Source organism: Sus scrofa, chromosome 12 (assembly GCF_054392235.1).
Source record: "Sus scrofa isolate SSC_HxYL_T2T_F1_AM1 chromosome 12, Sscrofa_HxYL_maternal_Yorkshire_Landrace_v2.0, whole genome shotgun sequence".
Lineage (NCBI taxonomy): Eukaryota > Metazoa > Chordata > Mammalia > Artiodactyla > Suidae > Sus > Sus scrofa.
Genome location: NC_139394.1, coordinates 50,038,335 through 50,053,801, shown reverse-complemented (window position 1 = coordinate 50,053,801; position 15,467 = coordinate 50,038,335). Strand labels below are relative to the sequence as shown.

The window sequence follows — 15,467 nt, the reverse complement described above, 5'->3', positions numbered from 1 at the left end:
CTTCTGACAAAAAAAAGAAAAAAGAAAAAAAGTCATTTTAATAGCGTTTTAAACAAGATTGGTTTAGACATTCTACCCTATAGGCCTAAAAAGAGATGATTTTCAAATCTGAGAAGATAAACTCAGATGAAACTACTCTCTGAAGCTTTGTACAGGGTCCAAGAACTGCATTCATCTGTGTGTCCACGGCTATGGGAGGAGTTGTAGTTATACAAACCACAACATATTATATAAAACTTAAGAACCTGCATCCAACTGTTAGAACCTAACATAGAATCATTACACAACCACAACAAAATAGACCACTTCACTGTCTGGGCAAACAGAATTTGAGGCGATTAGACTAGGTTTTAGCCTATATCAGGGAGCCCATTCTTACCTGGATCTTACTCACTGTTGTAACCCCAACATCCAGCATAGGGCCCGAGGTTCAGTAATGATCCAAAGGATAGTCAATGGACTGAAATATACTTTATCTTTATGGGAATACAGTTACTTTAAAAAAAAACTGAGCAGACACTCTGTGTACTAAAATTACTTTATTACAGTTGATTTTTTAAACATTTCCTTTGCTATGATACAAAGGATACTTACAAACAAAATATTACATATGACCTTGTTTTCGCTCTTATGTTCTGACAACTTGGTAACAGCTTTAAATGCACAATCTATACAATTAATACAGGTTATATATGAACTATAAGGTATGTTGAACCAGAAGAATACTGACAATATACTGTACAATAAGCCTTACCAGTTAGTGCTGCGGACCACTTCTACCAAAAGGAAAATGCACATCTGTACAGTCACCTTTACCAGCTGGTACTGACAGTGAGGGAGAGAGGCTTCTTCCCCATTGCAACCCTTGATAAGCCTCCACTGTGGGTATCTGTTTGGTCCGAAAATTGAGAGGACTGTCTAAATTTAAAATTAGTCTTCAGTAAAGTGGCAGAATATCACTTTGAACATGATAATCTCTTGCAAAAAAAAAAAAAAAAAAATCAGTCCTAGTTTTAAAAGACCACAGGTCCTTCGTCCACCACGAAAACCCTACAGGCTCAAGGGCTTTGGAGATGAGATGAAGGCTGCCAAAAAGGAGGCAAGAAACCAAGCCAAAAATCTAGGTCTTGCAAAATCATCACTTTTTCCCTTCACCAAAGGGAACTAGAAATGTACAAATTCATTGATGAACCTCAATGATAACATAGCAATTAGCTGATAACCCTCATTTTATCTGGACCCCTGACTTGTGGGAATAACTGAAAAACTGCGAACAATATATACTACTTTTAGAACAGAACTTCTTGCTTAGTTAAAATATTCCCTTTAGCCACCAAAACTGGTCCTAGGCTATTACAGGTGTGCATTCATCTCTCAATGGTCTACTCAGAAATGATAAGGTTACAGCTTTTTTTCTTTTCTTTTTTCTTTTTTTAAATAAAAAAGCAACTGACTGAAGCATTTTTCTTCTTTTAGGTAAATAGCAAAAATAAAAATAAAAACCAACCCTGGCATTTGCACAAATGATGCAAATGGAGCGATATGGCCTTTAAGGTAAGGGGTTAGTAGAAAGGAAGAGAGAAGTAAAGAAAATCCAGAGAAAATGATGTATTACTTTTTCTTTTTAAAAATTTCTACAATACATGTGCAAAAAAATCATGCTGGTTGAGGAAAATAAAAGTAAATGAGTATATAAAACTAAAATCATAAATAATACGTTTGGATGACTGGTAAAAGCAGAAAGCAACCTGGGTTACAAAAAGGATTATACATTCAAGATGCTCTTAAACCCAGTGGGATAACTTATGTTAAAACTGTGTTAATAGTTATGTTATGTTAAAAATCTCAAGTTTGTTTTTAAATCTTCACAATACAAGCAAAGCTGTTTTAAAATATACACTATACATATTTCTCATAGTCTCTCCAACCTCATTAATTCGCATTAGGCTATCTTTTCCATATACTAAAACAAGGGGGTTCTGAAAGCTCAATTGCTCAGAATAACCCATCCATTATTTAAATGTTTAAGTTTTAAATGGGTTAAAAAATTTAACAGACTTACATAAACATAAATAGGATTTAGCAACACAAGTGTTAATTAAAAAAAGTCTAAAGCATTTACAAATTATCAAGTTGGAAGAGTCTGGGGAAGTTATGTGCACTATACTTTCAAAATGTTATTTACATCACACCTTTGCTTTTGTAAAAATTTCCCTAAAAGATAAAAAACAAAATAAATTTGAAGAATTAACCCATTCTAACCCAGCAGAGAAGGATCATAAAAGGAAAGGTAAAACAACAACAAAATATCTCTTACTAGAAACCCCACATATCCCTCTCCACTTGGATTTTGCCCTATGAACCCCCCTGCAACTTGTAATAGGCTCACATACCAAGTGTCAAGATAATGTGATAAAATACCTTGTCAGATAAGTTACTGGCCTCGTGGACTTTTTAAAAAAAATTTTCCCACCTGTGTCTCTGGCTTGGATTATTTTAGGACGTGTGTATATGATTAATTGGAGGGGCACTCTAAGTAGGCACAATTCCCATTTAATATGGAATAAAAGGTATGACACATAAAATGCTATTGGGGAGAAGGAGTGGTGGTTTCTTTGAAATTATGAAATGCAAGAATGCACACTTGGAATGGGCACCAAAAAAGAGCATTCTGGCAACATGCTAGGGGCAGCCAACAACTTAATAAACTAAATATACTTGTCCATGATAAAAAAGGGGTTAGAAGGGTTCCAATATTTCCTGCCAGGTTTGATATGTGCCAAATAGTCACATGGCCAGCTAGAATCTGTGAACATTAAGCAGTTACATCCTTTTAAATCACGTAATTCATTCCATGACCATGTGCAGTTTATAAACAATAATGTTCATGCTGAAGCAATGTATTTGAGGGCTCAGAAAAAGCAAATGTGCTACTGAGAGAAACCTGTTCCCATACAACTTGTCTTCATGCTTTCAAGTGGCCCTAATATACCTCTGATGCTAAGCCAAGCCGTGCAAAAGCAAGAGGAGTACACACTTTTCATTAACATTGGTATCTTATTTCTAAACTTCACTGACCTCAGAGTTGCCGTAGAAACATATAACATGAATAATGAAAGCATACAATGAAGGTTCATGGATTTAAAAAAACGCATTTCCCTCATCTATGTTAACCAGCTTTTAATACCTTAGGTTACAAGGCATATCAAGGGATAATGACAAAGGAACATATGTAATTCTAGAAACAGGAAAAATGCTCCAGAAAATAGGATCAATGTGCCAGCAATAAGCATAGTTCATTTCATTTGAAAATTCAGCTAGAAAGCCCGATAAACAGTTCCAAGCCATAGGTTATCACCTGCATAATTTACATAAACATTAAAACTCTTGTACTTTATAGACAAAACACACTTCTGTAAACATGGCCACTGGGGGAGGGAGGCTCCCTACCTCATTTATGATTGAGAATGTGTAATCAGTATATTAAATAAAATGACTTTGCTCAAAAAAGATTTTAAACTGACCAATGATTAAGCTTAATTTCCCCCTGTTTAACAACATTTAAGCCTTAATTCTAAAAATGTCACCTAGGATGGTTTCAGGGTTAGATGCTAGGACCACAACTGGCAATGACAGCAACTCCTCTCTAGCTGGCACAGACTTAGAAACTTTAGTACAAAAACAAACAAAAAAATACAGAAACTAGGTCAATTTGTTAGCTACATATTTACAGATAATTACATGATTTCTTCACTCACAATTGCTAAAAACTATGAGTGAAAAGGAAACTGTGCAGGTTGAATTACCCGTACTTTGGGGGGGATTCTTGGGTATTGAGATACCCTTTTCATTCATTCACAAGTCTCAACTTCTCTACATTTTTTCGTGGCAAACTACCTACAGATATCCAGATTAGTATATCCAGTGAGCATCCTGTTTCAGGGAGGATTAACCTATTTAAAGAAGAATCTCGTGTACTGAAAAACAAAACAAACCCAACACAACAGACACACACACACAACCTCTGAAACTTCAAAAAGTTATGATTGCTGGGTAATGGTTAACAGTGATGGTGACACAGCAAATGGCTCCCCAGATTTAATTCTCTGCCTTTATTTAAAGAGGGAAGTGCAAATTTAAGAAACCCATAACAAGCAGATAAGGTGCATACTAATTTTCATATTTCTTATGATCTAAATGAAGACTCCCAGTAGGCCAAATGGATGCTCTTCCCTTGCACAAGTGAAATTTTGGAATTCTGAATATAAATGTGATTTTATATGTGACTTTAAAGGGGGCTACCAGAATTCAGTAGAAAATATAAACGCACAATAAAGGAAGAGTTCTCGACTTTACTTTTTCTAGACAGTGTGTAATAAAACTTTACAAATTAATAGTCATTTCCAATGTAGACTTATAGTGATTTCATAAAAGTGCAGACAACATAACCAGACACACAGCAAAATAGACTTCAATCAGTAGTCCTTTCATACAACAGGCAAGTCTGCTAAGTGTACAGCACACTCTTCATCCTTTAAGGAATCTGAGGATGGAAAATTTCCAGTTCTTAACTAAAAGTGAGGAAGTGCCTTTTCAAAGGCAATGCTATAACCTGGTTAGGGGCACTATCATGTTAGTTGAGGGAAAACAGAATTTTTTCTCTTTAATAATTAATGATCTGTGTTTAGTAAGCAGCTCCAAGATGACAGCCCAAGTTTTGGATCTGTTCCTCAGAAAAGGCAGTTTTCTAAGGAACAAGAGCCTCTGCTTCCAAAATTATGGGAGATTCACACTTACATAACTTAAATATATTATTTTCTGATTTGAATACATGATAGACACTTCACATTGTGAGCATGGACAAAACGCAGGACCATATAAACTTCCTAGGAAAGGGTTGCTGTGTTGGGCCAAATCTATGCTTGAATAGTAGTGCCTCTGAAAGAGTGGAAGGTGCATGAATAACTTACTATTAGAAAGCAAGAAGAGGCAGCAAAAGGGAGAAAGCCCTATGCTAATACCAAATCCTTCTCTCCCAGTGGCCATTTCCTACTGATTTTATAGTTTAGGAGAACCTTAGGTGCTTTAGCAGTAATTCCTCCCTTGGCTGTTTTGGTCCTTAGCAAAATTTACAATCATTAGTACTGATGGAGTAAAAAGAGTAAGAGGATTGATGGCACTGCTACTAAGAAATATGTACGGAGTGCACAAGATTATGTGATTTATTGGCTCTCTTTATCTTCGCAGAGGAATCACCACCAGTGTTTTTAATTTCCATGGTTCATTTCTCTCTGCATTACTTATCTTTCATTGTATCTACAACACGAACTCACAGAAACACTAACTGGCTCCTTCCCCAGCACTATTTTACTGCGTTGCAACTTATGATTCCACATTTTACTTTACTTTCTTTCCACCCACAGAAGTGCTAGGAGGGGATTAAAAAAGAAAAGACTGCATCTCAGGACCACCTTCTCATAAATATCAACCCAGAGTACTCATTCTTAAGAAACACATGCATTCCTGCCTTAACTGAGGACTGAAATGACAAAACAAAGTAACAGAACCTTAAGTGCCCTGATGGAAATGTACAGTATGAGTTATAACCATCTATCTATACACACATATAGACACTCATATGTATATACAATATATACATACAAATGATAATAACTATACCAAAATGTGCATATTTAACACAGTTTTAAAAAGCCAGTAGATTATGGTATAATACAATTTATTTCCACTAGTGAATGGCACAAATAGAGAAATGCAAAGGAGGTGTTTCAAGTACAATAGTCATTTTTCACAGGTGAAAATAAACAGTATTATTCCAGTGTCCAACACAATGTATTCTATAAAAGTTAAAATGCCAGACATTTAGTACTTAAAGAAGTAGAAAGTTACTAAAGTCTGCCTTATGGTCTGAAAAAGACACTCATAGAGTTTTCAATTTTGGAAAAGGGGGTGAGAAAAATAGGTGGGAGTGGGGAGAGAGTCAAGGACAGTTTCTTTAGTGTAATGAATGGTATTTACCTGATGTCTGGGCAGCTGAAAATCATAACTATGCTAAAAAACTTCAACTTACCAATAAATCCTGGGCCTAGAGTACCAAGCATACTATATCTGTGGGTCTGTGGTTGTGGCTTCAAAGGCAGGACTATTCATCTCTAGGCACAGAAACGACTAAAAAAGAATGGCAGTTCTGAATAAAAATAATATAAACACATTTTCCAGCTAACATTACCTATATAATGAAAATACTTTCAGATACTTTAATTTGGGGTTAGAGCTGACTTTAATAAGGGGAAAAAATATGGGCAAAAGGAAGGGAACCCAATTAGGAACAATGGAACAATATATTTCAAAGTATGAGGTTTTGCATTTTTTAAATACTAACTTAAAAAAGGGAGATACAGCGAACACAAAAAACTTTTTACTGCCAAGCTCTGGATACCAGACATAGATAGCATTTACAACTTTCTGATATGAAGGACAAATTTCCCATACTTTTTATTTTCTTAAACACATATATACCAAGTGAACACCAACACTGGGGAGGAGGTAGTAGTAATCTGATCAAATGTTGACGTCTGATTCAGAAAGTGCCTACTTCTTTCTTTAGGATCTCTCAAAACCTTTCAAATTTTCCTGCCACAAGCTTTACTCTTTGATGACTCCTACCATGTGTGAGATTCCTCAGAGGTCAGATCTTGCAAACACACACAAATCAATTAATCTGAACCATTTTTTGCAAACTATATATATTTTTTAATTAAAATTAACTTAATGGAATAATCCAGGTATAGTCATGACCCTCATGCAAAACTGGTTGCCCACAATTAAATCAGATACAGAGACCTATTGTATAGACATTTGGAGCCAGTATTCAATCACAATTTTACAAGTACATATGATCTGCATGAACTCAGTAACTCACTTTGACTACATGAAGTCCACAAGTGGACTGGACTTTAACATGTATCACTGGTAGTATTTTTAAGGTTTTGTATGTAAAACTGATCTGCACCCTTATTCCACCCCTCCAGTAGTATAGAGGGGCCAGATCTAATAAGAATTTTTTTAAAGGCATCAAATTCATTATATTTTTAAATTAATTCTAAAGCTCTCTCCTATCATTTTTATCCAAATAGGTAGATAACTCAATTTGCTTGAATAGGTGAATGCAAAAAAGATACTGAGAAAATTAAATGCCCCATTCATTAGACTGACAAGTAAGTACATGACATGTTCACCTAAAAACTGCTGTCTCAAGCGTGGCCAAGAGGACAATATACCAGAGCGTTACCTGAAATACTGCCTAAAAGTGTGTATGAATTCTTACCGTAATCTTGGTTTTTAAAAAATTACATTAAAATATCAATTTTTCTTCCAGTTACCTTTATGTGAATGCCAGAAACTCCTAAGGTGGAGGGAGGATTCATGGAGATTAGAGTGATGTACCTGGGGGAAGACTTAAATTTGATTTTGAAAACCAAGATTTCAACAGTTATAGATTACTGTTTGGTCATTAGTCTGGTCTATGTGAACAGTATCACTGAGAAGGACTTAGAGAATTGTACCTTGGAGTCCTCTGACTATATGAAAAGCAGGATCAGAGTTAGCAGCAAGGGTTCTTGAAGACAAGGGAGGGGGCAAGACGATAACTTGTAAGAAACTCTGATCTATCACTGAAAATAACATTTTTTTCCTTCAGGTCATACTCACAGCTTCCTACCCACCTTCAACTCAATTTCCACACGAGTGGTGGAATACCAAGTAACACCTAACTTTCAGCATTGGGTCGATCCTTCATTACAAAACAAAACATAACATTCCTCTGTGGGAAAAAAAAAAGTTAGCTTTTGTCAAGAGATTCCCTGACCACTATAACTCACTTATTTTTTTTCTTTTTATATTTGCCAAACTTGCTAGTTCCTTTTCAGTAGTACTTTAGCACGGAGGCTAGAGACTTCTGCAAGTGGTGTTTCTTACTGTATGATGTTAATACGATGCCAAATGGTCACTAAGTCTCAAGGAACTAGAAGTTTGTAAAGTATTGCAGCAACAAAAACAGCAATTAAAAAAAAAAAAAAAAAAAGAGGACCTGCACATGCAGCAAAATCTACAGTGGTGATGAGGATTAGTCAGCAGCTGGTAAAGTCATTGGCTCAGTGACTCCTGGTTCACTATGGCAACTAAATATTTAAATAATTGGCTATTCTACTTGTAAACAGGAAATCCCATAAGCCAAAAAGGGGTAATCAAATTATGTCTATGTAGTGTGGTGAGAATTCCAAGAGATGGCAGTTTGCAAATATGGCATCATTCAAATACCTCTGGCATTTGATTTGTATTGGCTATACGTCTTTGTTTTTGCACAAACAAAGTAAAAGTACTGTTTGGGGTCTTGGGAGTTACAGAGCTTAGCTAGGATGAGCTATCACAGTATGAGCAACAAAATGTCAGGATATATAGGCTTCATCTCCTCATTCTGCTGCTGAACCTACCCACCATATGAACTTTCAGGGATCTCTCTCACCCTTCTGGTCTTCCCCTTTAAAGGCTCATAGGTTCGTTGAAGCAATTCCCATACAACTTGTGATCTCCTTAAGCACCTCCATCTCACCATGCCACAAAGAAGGCACAATTGAATGGACCAAAAAAAAAAAAAAAATCACTGACAAAAACTTTTAGGCAGCATTTGGAAAAAGAACTAAGTTGTTTTCTACTCTCTGAAAAAGTCAATGCAACCCTTTAGTGTTCATGGATTTCTGAATTCTTTTTTACTCCAAATGAGGCTGAGAAGTCAGACCAATTTAATAAAGAAAATACATTGGTGAGGGGATACAGATATGTTTCCATAATAACTTGTTTCAGCATATGCTGCCTGCTGTGAGTGGCTTATAAGCATTTGGGGTATGGAGAAAAGTTTTAGATGTTTTCACAAACTTCTTAGGATATAATTGCCCAAAAGTGATGACTCAAGCCACATTACTGCATTCCATTTTTGCAGTGTTCAGAAAATACCCCCTTATCTAGCCAATTTCTTGTAACCACATGCATAATATATATGTGTGTATGTGTGTATACACACGTACATATTAATTCTCCTTTTCAAAATTTCTCCAAAAGTTTAAAAAAACAAAACACACAACAACAAAACCCGGCAGCCAGATACTATGACACCCCAATTAGTAAACACAAAACAGAATGCTTTACAAAAATGAATAAAATATACCATATGCACTCAGCTTCCACACTGTAGTACCCAAGTGAGGAGGCTGCTATGACGATGTCTGTAGGCAGTTTCTTTTGGCAGACAGCTCCAGCGGAATTGCCACTCTCGATTATTAAGTTATGTATAAGACATATGTGACCCATTGGATATTTGTGAAGTGACACTCGTGCTTCTGCTCATGCCCTGTTCCGTCCGTCCCCCAGAAGCTGTCCGCCTTAGAGCCTGAGGGCTATTGCGGACTCCCATACTGCTACCTCGAGGTACCCCTTGCATTGGCCCTGAGGGGTGACCCCATGGCTGGGGTCCACCTTGCATTGGATGGCCCCAAGCCTGCGGTGGGCCACCCATGGGATGACCCCAGTGAGGTCCTGGACCCCCAGTAGGATTGTGAGACCAACCAGAAGCTCCCGGGTAGCTGTGGCTGAATGCCTCAGGGGAGAGATTAGAAAGGACCATGTTACTAAAACCTAGTCTCATGCTTTCAGAGTCAAAAGCTTCAATTTCTCTGGCTTGACGTTCTAGCAGGCTTCGTATTCGTTCTGTGCGTTCATTCTGCAAAGCCAACATTTCTTCTTCAATCTGTTGGGGGTTAGGGGAAGAGAAGAAAAAGAAAGCTGATTTGTTTTTTACAATCTATAAACTAAGGGAGTGATAATTACTCAGCTTTGAAGGGAATCATAAAGAAGTTCACTCTGGCTATTTTATGGAAGTACATTTAAAAATCAAAGAGATATACTGTAGAAGTCGTACATAATTTATATTTCCAAAATATGTAAAATCAAGTTCTTAAAAGCAAAGGCAGTAACCGCTAATGAATTAATAAATCAAGGCAGTTATTATCAATGGCTACTAAATCCATTAGGTAAAACAGTGAATAAAAAATAAAATGGATAAGGGAAAACTAGCCTTATCAGACGTACTGAAATGTCACTCTAATACAATAAATACGGTAATTGGTGTGCAACAGCATGAAGCTCTCTCTGTTTGTAGGTTATACAAGCAGAACAAAGCATTAATTAATTCAATGGGAAAAAAAATGAATTTTAAACAGGTAACACCGGCACAACTGGCCAATCATTTGGAATGAAATAAAAATGGAACCCCATCTTATACCACATTCCGGTTAAGACAGAGCAAAGCTTTAGGTGAAAAGCAAGCAAACAAAAACTAATAAAGATTTCATTAAAAAGTTAGTTCCCATTGTGGCTCAGTGGTAACAAATTCGACTAGTATCCATGAAGGCGCAGGTTCAATCCCTGGCCTTGCTCAGTGGGTTGAGGATCTGTCGTTGCCATGAGCTTGGATCCTGTGTTGCTGTGGCTGTGGCAGAGGCCAGCAGCTGCAGGTCTGATTCAACCCCTAGTCTGGGAACCACATGTTTCAGGTGCGGCCTTGAAAAGCAAAAAAAAAAAAAAAAAAAAAAAGGTAGATGGATCTATATACCTACAAATTAGTGGTTGGGTAGCCATCCTAATCCGTTACGGAAAACTGGAAGGTAGTACAATTAAGTGTAGTTGACTGCACATAAATTTAAAAATATAAATTCGTAATAAATAAGAGATAATGAAAAAAGGCTGATGAAAGAACTTTTATGAATGATCAAACTGATAATTGCCTAAATACTGATCAATATTAGTACCACTTAAAAGGGGAACAGGTAGACAATATATATATTTTGATGTGATGCAAATGGAAGTATACAGTAACCTTCATAAAAATTCCTTCCAAAAAAAATATATTTTTTTGGTCTTTTTAGGGCTGCATCCACGGCATATGGGGGTTTCCAGGCTAGGGGTCAAATCGGAGTTGTAGCCACTGGCCTATGCCACAGCAATGCCAGATCCAAATCACGTCTGCAACCACCACAGCTCATGGCAAGGCCAGATTCTTAACCCACTGAGCAAGGCCAGGGATTGAACCTGCATCCTCATGGATACTAGTGAGATTGGTTTCTGCTGAGCCATGATGGCAATGCTTTTTTTATTTTCAAAAATATTTTCAAAAGAAAATTGAGGAGTTCCTGTCATGGCTCAGTGGTAACGAACCTAACTAGTATCCATGAGGATGCAGGTTTGATCCCTGGCCTTGCTCAGTGGGTTAAGGATCTAGCGTTGCTCTAAGCTGTGGTGTAGGTCAGAGACACGGCTTGGATCCTGCGTTGCTGTGGTTGTGGTGTAGGCCCATAGCTGCAGCTCCAATTTGACCCTTAGCCTGGGAATTTCCACATGCCTCAGGTGCAGTCCTAAAAAGAAAAAAAGAGAAGAAAATTGAATCTAAACATAGTCACGCCTCTGGGTCTAATTACCAGTTTACAAGAAATATGAAATAAAAGAGAAAGCATATACATTAAATGACACCATGAGGACGCAGTCAGCCAAATCCAGAAGGTGAGATTTCCTACAGAGCAAATGATCCAATCCACAATGGAAAAAAGAAAAAAAGTGGGGAGAGAGGGGCCTATTCTAGACAAATTGACTTAAAAGACAATTAATCCTAGCAAAGTCTGGACCTTGTTTAGGTTCCAATTCAAATAAGCCAACTTAAATAAGACATTTCTGAGATAAAATGGGGAAATTTAGGCATGGACTGAGTATTAGGTAATACTTAAATTGTATTCATTTGGTTAAAAGTCATGATGGAAATATGGTTATAGTAAAGAAATCCTTATCTATATTTAGGAGTGAAATAACGCTATCCTAGAATTTGCTTTGAAGTACCCCATTTCCCCCCTAATCCTTCTGCCTCCCAAAAAGCTGTATGTGTGTGTAGTAGAACAGGTAAGAAAAAATCAGCATAATATTGACAATTATTGAAGCTATGTGATAAGTACTTGAAATTTCATTGCACTAATTCTTCCTACTTTTGTGTATGTTTGAAAATTTCCATGAAAAAAAACGTTTTAAAAAGATAAGAAATAGAGAATTTGTAAAGGAGCATTAAATAATCAGGTTTCAAAATATTTGAAGACTTAAGCCAACGGTCATTTAGCTCAATAGATGTTTACTTTCTATTTATCAATTTTTTAAAGTACCCTTAAAAAAACCCCACAGTTTAGTATGGGCAACACATGCAAATAAAATTTTATACAGAATGTGATAAGATTATAATAATAGGTTTATGAAGTATATCAGAAATATTAAAGGACAGAGTGATTCATTCCACAGGGGAAGGAGAGTAGGGTAAAGAAGTCTTTTTAGAGGAGGGGGCAGAATGGATTCTGAAGGAAGAATAAAAGTTTACCAGGAAGGCAAGAAGAAGGGAGAATACTTTCAGTAGACAGAACATATGCAAAGACATGGGAAAACAGTAAGTGTTTGAAGAATTACAAATATGCCAGATGGACCCTAGTAAGAAGAGTTTGAAAATTATTTAGATTAAACATGAATGATTCTTGTGAGAGAAAGACATCAAATTTTGAACTGTGGTGATTTCTGAGAAGGATTAAGGACATTTTAATTTTTATTTATGTTTCTCTATATTTGCCAGATGTGAGAGTTCTCCTGCAGCACAGTGGGTTAAGGATCTGGTGTTGTCACTGCTATGGACTGGGTCACTGCTGTGGCATCAGTTCAATCCCTGGCCCAGGAATTTCCACCACAGACAGGAAAAAAACAAACAAAAAACCCACAAAGAAAGATCCTGTAAGACATTTCAATTGTAATGTTGGACATGATAAAACTACCAACAATTTTGATGATACTAAGTGAAAAATTGAGAGAAGACAAAACTAAAATACAGAAACATACAAATTTTAGAAATGCTGTAACTTTTCATGCATGTATAAATTTCAGAGAATTTAATTTATAGTTATGTTGTCATACTGATGAAATTTTAATGTAAATGAATTATGAGAAAAGTCATAAAAAGATCTCATGTGAGTTCAAGTGAGCGCTTTTACTTTGTTGGGGCCTCAACCTCAAGGAACAATTCTAGTTCATGCGGAGATTAAAGCAATTTTCAAAAAGAATTATTATCCATCTTGAAACAACTAATATTCACTCTGGTTCCATCTCTATTTCTTTTCAGATGACTGTTTCTTATCTGTACAACCACTAAGCACAAAGTGCAGAAAACACAGCTATTATGATTTTCAATATTTCTGTAGAGAGGGTACATAGGCTTGGTAGCTGCCAACTGACTCCAAACTGCTTTACAGTTATGCACCTCCACTTGAAATGTGAATGTCAGCCCTAAAAATCATGTAGCAATTCAAAGCACTATAGATTTATCACCCTACTGTTCCTTTATTACATATAATACTAAACAATCTCATGCATCTTCCCCATCAACGTAATATAAATCACAGTAAAAACGTAAAACGGGAGTTCCTGTCATGGCACAGTGGAAACGAATCTGACTAGGAACCATGAAATTGCGGGTTCGATCCCTGGCCTTGCTCAGTGGGTTAAGGATTTGGCATTGCCATGAGCTGTGGGTGCAGGCTGCAGACATGGCTTGGACCCTGCGTTGCTGTGGCTGTGGTGTAGGCCAGCAGCTGTAGCTCTGATTAGACCCCTAGCCTGGGAACCTCCATATACTGCAGATGCCCTAAAAAGACAAAAAGACCAAAAAAATAAATTAAAAAATTAAAAAAATAAACAATAAAGGTGTTTTTAAAAAAACAAAATAAAAAGTAAAACAGAAAAATAAACCATTCTAATATATTAATAGAGCTACTACTAGCATTACTTCAATTCACTTTAAATGTGATTTGTCTTTTTAATTTTATTAAACATATCATAAGCATTTTCTCACATAAATACTGTCTTTGTAGTCATCATTTAAATGGTTGAATAAAATTTTTTAAGTGAACTTGGCCATAATTACTCATTTATATCTCTATTTTAGATAGTTTTTTGGTTTTTTTTTGTATTTTCTAGGGCCGCACCTGCGGCATATGGAGGTTCCCAGGCTAGGGGTCTAATTGGAGCTGTAGCTGCCAGCCTTCTCCAGAGCCACAGCAACGCAGGATCCGAGCTGAGTCTGCGACCTACACCAAAGCTTACAGCAATGCTGTATCCTTAACCCACTGAGCGAGGCCAGGGATCGAACCCACTACCTAATGGTTCCTAGTCGGCTTCGTTAACCATTGAGACACAACGGGAACTCCTATTTTAGATAGTTTTTTTTCTTTCTTTCTTTCTTTTTTTTTTTTGGCCACACCTGCAGCAAATGGAAGTTCCCAGGTCAGGGATCAAACCTGTGACACTGCAGTGACAATGACAGATCTTTAACCCACTGAGCCACAAGAGAACTCCTGGTTGTGTATTTTAAACCATTATAGAACATGCTATAATTACCATATTTAAATATTTTGTTCTTCCTATATTTAGATTTCCTTAGAATAAACTCTCAAAATCTTAAATATTTAACATTTCCAAAGCTCTACATATACTTCCAAATTGCTTTCCAAAACGCATTATCAATATATGAGAGTGCTGCTGCATCTTCATCATTGTGTATCAGTTTTACACCCACATTTTACTAGGCTTTGTAGAAGATGTAGGTTTTGGTTCATATATTGAAGTAAGATTGTATCTAAGATATTAATTAGTAACCACTAGGTGGAGCTAAAAATACAAACACACAGTCCCACCCTAGTATCCTTAGTGGAACAGTCCCAGAACCCTCCCTCAGATACCAAAATCAGAGGATGCTTAAGTCCCTAATATAAAATAGTATAGTATGTGCATGTAAGCTACACACATACCACCATACTTTAAGTCATCTCTAGATTACTTATAATACCCTATACAATGTAAATGCTATGCAAATAGTTGCCGAGGCATGCAGCAAATTGCATGTTTTGCTTTTTGGAACTTTCTGGAATTTTTTCCCCCTAAATATTTTCAGTCAGGCTAGTTGAATCTGGGGATGCAGAACCCACAGTTATGGGGCTGACTGTAATAGTACCAATATTTCTCTCCTAACACTATTCCTGAAATATTTCAGGAAGTTTTCATTTCAGGTAATTTTTTGAAGCATAAGAGACAGAACTTTAGATACAGATTTATTAAATCTATACATGGTACAAACTACATTTTTCTCAACATTTACATGTGTTTACCCATCTTGAATGAGAAACACAAGTGAGATAATTTTTAGAAGCAAGTACTTCTCAAAGAAGCCCGTAAAGAGAGTGTCAGAAAAAGAGTAACATTTTATTTAGGTGGGTTTTTTTTTTTTTTTTTTCTTTTGGCAACACCCACAGCATGTGGAAGTTACT

The 15,467-nt window shown here is 36.5% G+C and overlaps 1 protein-coding gene across 1 annotated transcript in view; it reads right to left on the bottom strand.

Annotated features, from left to right (window-relative positions):
- Positions 1-522: 522 nt before the first annotated feature.
- The window catches only part of TAOK1 (TAO kinase 1), a 150,846-nt gene continuing 135,901 nt past the window's right edge, over positions 523-15,467 (bottom strand). The window contains exon 20 of the mRNA XM_003483075.5: positions 523-9,820. Within this exon, the coding sequence (XP_003483123.1) occupies positions 9,359-9,820 (462 nt within the window). The 3' untranslated portion in view covers positions 523-9,358. The remainder of the gene's footprint in view (positions 9,821-15,467) is intronic.